Source organism: Mus caroli, unplaced genomic scaffold, assembly GCF_978045245.1.
Source record: "Mus caroli unplaced genomic scaffold, Mus_caroli_1 scaffold_5, whole genome shotgun sequence".
Classification (NCBI taxonomy): domain Eukaryota; kingdom Metazoa; phylum Chordata; class Mammalia; order Rodentia; family Muridae; genus Mus; species Mus caroli.
This window is the reverse complement of record NW_028227260.1, coordinates 34,344,516-34,349,205: the sequence shown is the minus strand read 5'-3', so window position 1 is coordinate 34,349,205 and position 4,690 is coordinate 34,344,516. Positions and strand designations below refer to the sequence as shown.

At 43.0% G+C, this 4,690-nt stretch overlaps 1 protein-coding gene across 1 annotated transcript; it reads right to left on the bottom strand.

Annotated features, from left to right (window-relative positions):
• Window positions 1-741: 741 nt before the first annotated feature.
• Tceal8 (transcription elongation factor A like 8) lies at window positions 742-2,888 on the bottom strand. The gene is made up of 3 exons (XM_021153513.3): window positions 2,785-2,888; window positions 2,292-2,361; window positions 742-1,708 (listed from the first exon to the last, which is right to left on the bottom strand). The coding sequence occupies exon 3, from the start codon at window positions 1,679-1,681 to the stop codon at window positions 1,328-1,330; it is 354 nt and encodes a 117-aa protein (XP_021009172.1). The 5' UTR covers window positions 1,682-1,708; window positions 2,292-2,361; window positions 2,785-2,888; the 3' UTR covers window positions 742-1,327.
• Between the last annotated feature and the right edge of the window lie 1,802 nt (window positions 2,889-4,690).

The following is a 4,690-nucleotide window of genomic DNA, read 5'->3' as shown; positions in this document are numbered from 1 at the left end:
AGGATTCTGCAGGAATCATTAACCTAGAGCAGTTTTTAAAACTTTTTTTTGCAATCTGTATGACCCTGCATGAATACATGTGTATTATGTCGGGGGCTGGAGAGATGGCTCAGTGGTTAAGAGCACTGGTTGCTCTTCCAGAGGTCCTGAGTTCAAGTCCTAGCAACCACATGGTAGCTCATAACCATCTTTAATGGGATCTGACACCACCTTCTTGTATGCCTGAAGAGTGTCAGTGTCCTCCCATTTGTACCATGTCTGTGTAGAGACCAGAAAAGGGCACCAGGTCCCCTGGCACTGGAGTTAAAGGGAGTTAACATTCCAGCACTTCAGAAGCTGAAGGATTGCCATGAATCCCAGCTAAAATCCTAGCCTGGGCTACAGAATAAGACATTGCTTCAAACCAAACAAACTGCCAGCTATAGTGGCACCACCTGTAACTGAACCCTGGGGTTGGGGGTTCAACTGGAATTCAAGGAAACCCAGCCGGGTCTTTACACTTAAGACCCCACTGGCAGGATCCAGCAGACTTGGCCCTAGTTGGTAGGCAGGACAGTTCCCAGGGAAGAAAAGGGTGGGGACTCAACAGAAGGAGAATGGCACGGAAGCCCAGCCCCCACCTCTGCATCTGAACACAGGCTGAGTGAGGCCATGACCTCTCTCAAACATGGCATACTATGTTCCACACAGATCCCTGTGAGGCAAGTATTTCCCCCACGAAGAGACCAAGTCTTAACCAAGTGTGTCTATAATGATTGCCAGTTTTATTCCTCTGGCCAAGGAAGCCAGAGGTAATTCCAGGTTTACATTTCTGTTTAATAGTTCAAGAGTTTAGTGCCTTTATTGCCTCTACAAGCTGGTTACAAATTAATTTTAATTAACTCCCACTTATTAAAAAATCTGCAGTTCTTTGTGAGACACATATTCATTAAAAAAAATCAATGTAAGCAAAAGGCAAAATTAAAACACACCACACCAAAAATAAGCACTGTAAATTTTTTGATACGTATAATTATACATGTACACACATAATTAGGAATTTTCCTATCTATGTGAGTTCATCCTAACTATGCTGCTGTTTTTTTCAATCTGCTGTCTAATTGTATATTTCCATGCATAAATGTGAAACTTTCCAACTGAAAGATAAACGTGGAAAATGGGTCAAAAATCCAAAATCCAATGAGATGCTGGTAACAACGAAACTACATAACAGAAAATACCGCCAGGTAATTATTATTAAAAGTAAAATGAAGTTCAAAGATACATCAGAAAATGCTAAGAGAAAGAAAGCAGCAGCCACATTTCAATATCAGAGAAAAAAACGATTTCAAGGCCTGAAGCACACAGGGTAAGGGCGGCTTCGGGAATGTCTTTGCTTCCAATGCATCAACACGAACTTGTTTCTTACTCTTCTTATCTCTTCCCTAAGCCTTTCCAACTCATCTACGCCTCTTATCACTTCTTCAGGGTTCAGATGCCTTGCGGGAGTGTCCTCTTTGGGCTCCGGGCTGGGTTCAGCAGGCTCTCCTCTAAGGCTTCCTTCAGTTTCCTCTCTCACATTTTCTCCAGAAGCCTGAAGAGTTTCTCCTGCCTGCTGTGGTGGATCTTCTGAAGGATGGCCTTCATCTGATTTTGGTGTGTTCTGGGGTGTTCCTTCGTTCTCGTCACAAGACTTTTGCATGTTGATTATTTTCTTAATGAATTAATCCTAGGGGGATAAAAACAAGGAAACAAAACCGACTAGGTGTCAGGCAGATGGACAAGCTTTTGTGTTCCCATAGCGACTGACTTTTGATTCAGGTCTCTTAATTGCCAAAAAGTTTTCTAACTAGACAAGTCAGGTTCTGAGCTCCTGACTCCACCCCTTCCTTCACCCCCCACCCCCCCTTGCTCTCCAACTCCATCTTCTCCTGTCCCGGCTCCAGCCCACCATTTTCCCAGCAGGCCCTGCAACAAACCTCTCCTAGCACTGAAATGGGAGCGGCGTGGAAGCAATTAACCCTTCCCTCACCACATGGCTCTAACACTCCCGCCCTTTCGGGCTTTTCCAAGTCATCCCATCCTCAGCTTCTCACCAGCAACAGTCAGGTCAGCGGTCTCCTCTCTCTTTTAAATGTCTTTAGCCTCTCCCTTTCCTTCCTTCACCCCATTTCCGCAGCAGGATTTGCAGGGGCCCTCTGTGCTTAATCCGGATGGGAGGCAGCTGTGACGCCCCTGGGATGTGCTTTGGTGTCTTCCACACTCCTACCCCCACCCAAAGGGACCTGAAGCAATTGCACCCTTGCACTGACCTGTAGGTATCTGGAGATTTTCCTCTCTTCTTGCACCTCGATTTATGTCGCGCTCAAAAGATCAAGAGTGCTGAAGAAAGACAGGAGTTCTTGGTGAGCACACCAGTGCCTAAATCAAAAGGTCTTGCTAACGGATAGCACAAAGTTTTTCCACGTCCCCCTCTTCTCCCTCCCTTTGTGGCAGCCCCGCCTTCATCTGTACCCTGTTTCCCAGCAAGAGGGCAAAGAATCAGACAAGTTTTTCCCACAGTGTTATTGTTTCTTCTGTCTCTCGCAGTTCGCCTTTCACCGTCTCTTTTCTTTCTCTGCCGGACTCGGTTAGCTACCTCCCTCCCAAGTCTGCCCCATCCCTCATCAAGCAGCCCCAAACCTCTCGCACAAAATAGTTTAGCAGAACCCCAGGATAAGAGAAATAGTGTGGGATGAGCGTGCTTTCTGTTCTCTGCTCCCTCCACCCTATGGTCTCTTAAGCCAGCGCCCACTATTAAAGTACCTGGAAGTAGCTGGGCCACTCTTCTCTAGCAGGACAGAGCTGCTACTGAGGAACTGGGCCTAGACTATAAGGACTTCTGCACACGTCGACTGCTGGTCACGTGAGGATCGCGTCATCAATGAGCTCCAGCCTTTGGTTACCCCTCCCATTAACATGCAGCCCGCCCCCTACATTCCCTTCACTCGATACTGTCAATCTTTTTTCCTATTTGCCAATAGGAGACAATAAAACTCGTCTCGTCACCAAGTAGTATCTATTCACCTTACTCAGATTACCAGGAAAAGAGCAGTCTTTTAGGGTACGTCGACCAATTCTCCTAATTTGGAAAGTCAGCTCTTTCTCTCCCTTGCTCCCTATACTTCCCTTCCCCTCCCCCACCCCCAAATCCTACAGTCCACCATTTCTCTGGGAAGCTTCTCTGTCTTTAAAATGGGGGAAGGTTGTAGATGTGCGCTTGTGGGGGTAGCGGAAGAATAAAAACCTAAGGAAGGGATGTTTAGCTTCTTGAGTCGTTTTCTGTTGTGTTCCGTTGTAAGAATCAGATTTTAAAATGATATTTAAAAAGAGATACTTCATATTCACTATTTCACACTAGATGAGGAGAAAATAACTTCATTAAATCAATTTTCAGGTTTCAAAAAGTATTCTAATGACTGCAAGTGAAAGCACAGTATTTACAACATATTGATGTGTTGGGGTTTTTAAAAATCTTACTAAAATGGCATCGTTTGCAAACTGACTCTGAAAACAGCCGATTTGTTTTGTTAGTTTTGCCTCCACAATCCACGACTCTCTTTGCCTGAGCTTAGGCTATTATTAGACGTCTGAACTTTTAATTGATGACTGCTGGCAGCTTCCACTTGCAAATAAAGGCTTCAGACAGATTTCTTTTCCTTGTCCTTTGTGGGAGCCAGTGTCTTTGTTAAACAGAAAAGCCTGCTTTTCACTCAGTGAACTTTCGTGGAACTCAAAGAAATATGTTTGTTGGTAAACTTTTGTTATTAAGAACAGAATGTTTGTAAGGAAATAACGCTCACAATGAAGCAGAAAGGAGGTACCTCTTTGTATGTCACTATTGACTGTGGGGCTTATAAGCATGTAGGGTTTTCCATTCATTCATTCATTTGTGGAACTCTAGATACCCTGGTAGGATTCAAAGTGCTCCATTAAAACAAGAGCCACCTCAGAGAACTCCATACTCTACCATAGAGCTATGTACACCACATGTTCACTGCTGCTTTATTCACCATAGCAAGGAATAATGTTCAGCTTAAAAAAAAAAAAAGAACGAAAAAATGTAGTTTACAAAATTGTCAGGAAAATGAACGCACTTAGAATGTTTAATATTCACTGAGATCACACAATATCAGAAGGAAAATAAATCACATATTCTTCCCCATAAGCAAAACCTAGTTGATAATATATATGTATATAAACAAATTCACATGTAGGCACAGTATAACATTCAGAAATGAAAACAAGAAAGTCTAATATTCGGAGGTGAGGAAGGATTGAATGCAAAGAATGGACATGAGATAGGAAGAGGACAGAAATCTAATCATTTGCCTAGTACTAACTTTGTTGTAGATTTCTTCTTTTCTTTTCCTTGTTGCTGATAGATAAGTGCTTACAATACATTCAGTAGTGTAGGTGTAAGCTCAAATGGGCAGCTTCACAGCTTCAGAACAGATATTTGAACTGTACTCCTAGTTCTAACCTTGTCCTGGATTTTTTTCTCTTTTCTTTCCTTTCCTTTTCTTTTTTTTTCTTTCTTTCTTTTCTTTTTCTTTTTTTTTCTTTTTGGTGATAGGTAAGTGCATAAAATATATTCAATAGAGAAAGCGTAAACTCCAATGGGAAGCGCCACAGCTTCAGAACAGGTATTTTAACTGCACAGAAGTCCATT

Excerpts from the sequence above, each read along its gene's own strand:
- Tceal8 (XM_021153513.3), bottom strand. The coding sequence starts at position 1,681 with ATGCAAAAGTCTTGTGACGAGAACGAAGGAACACCCCAGAACACACCA.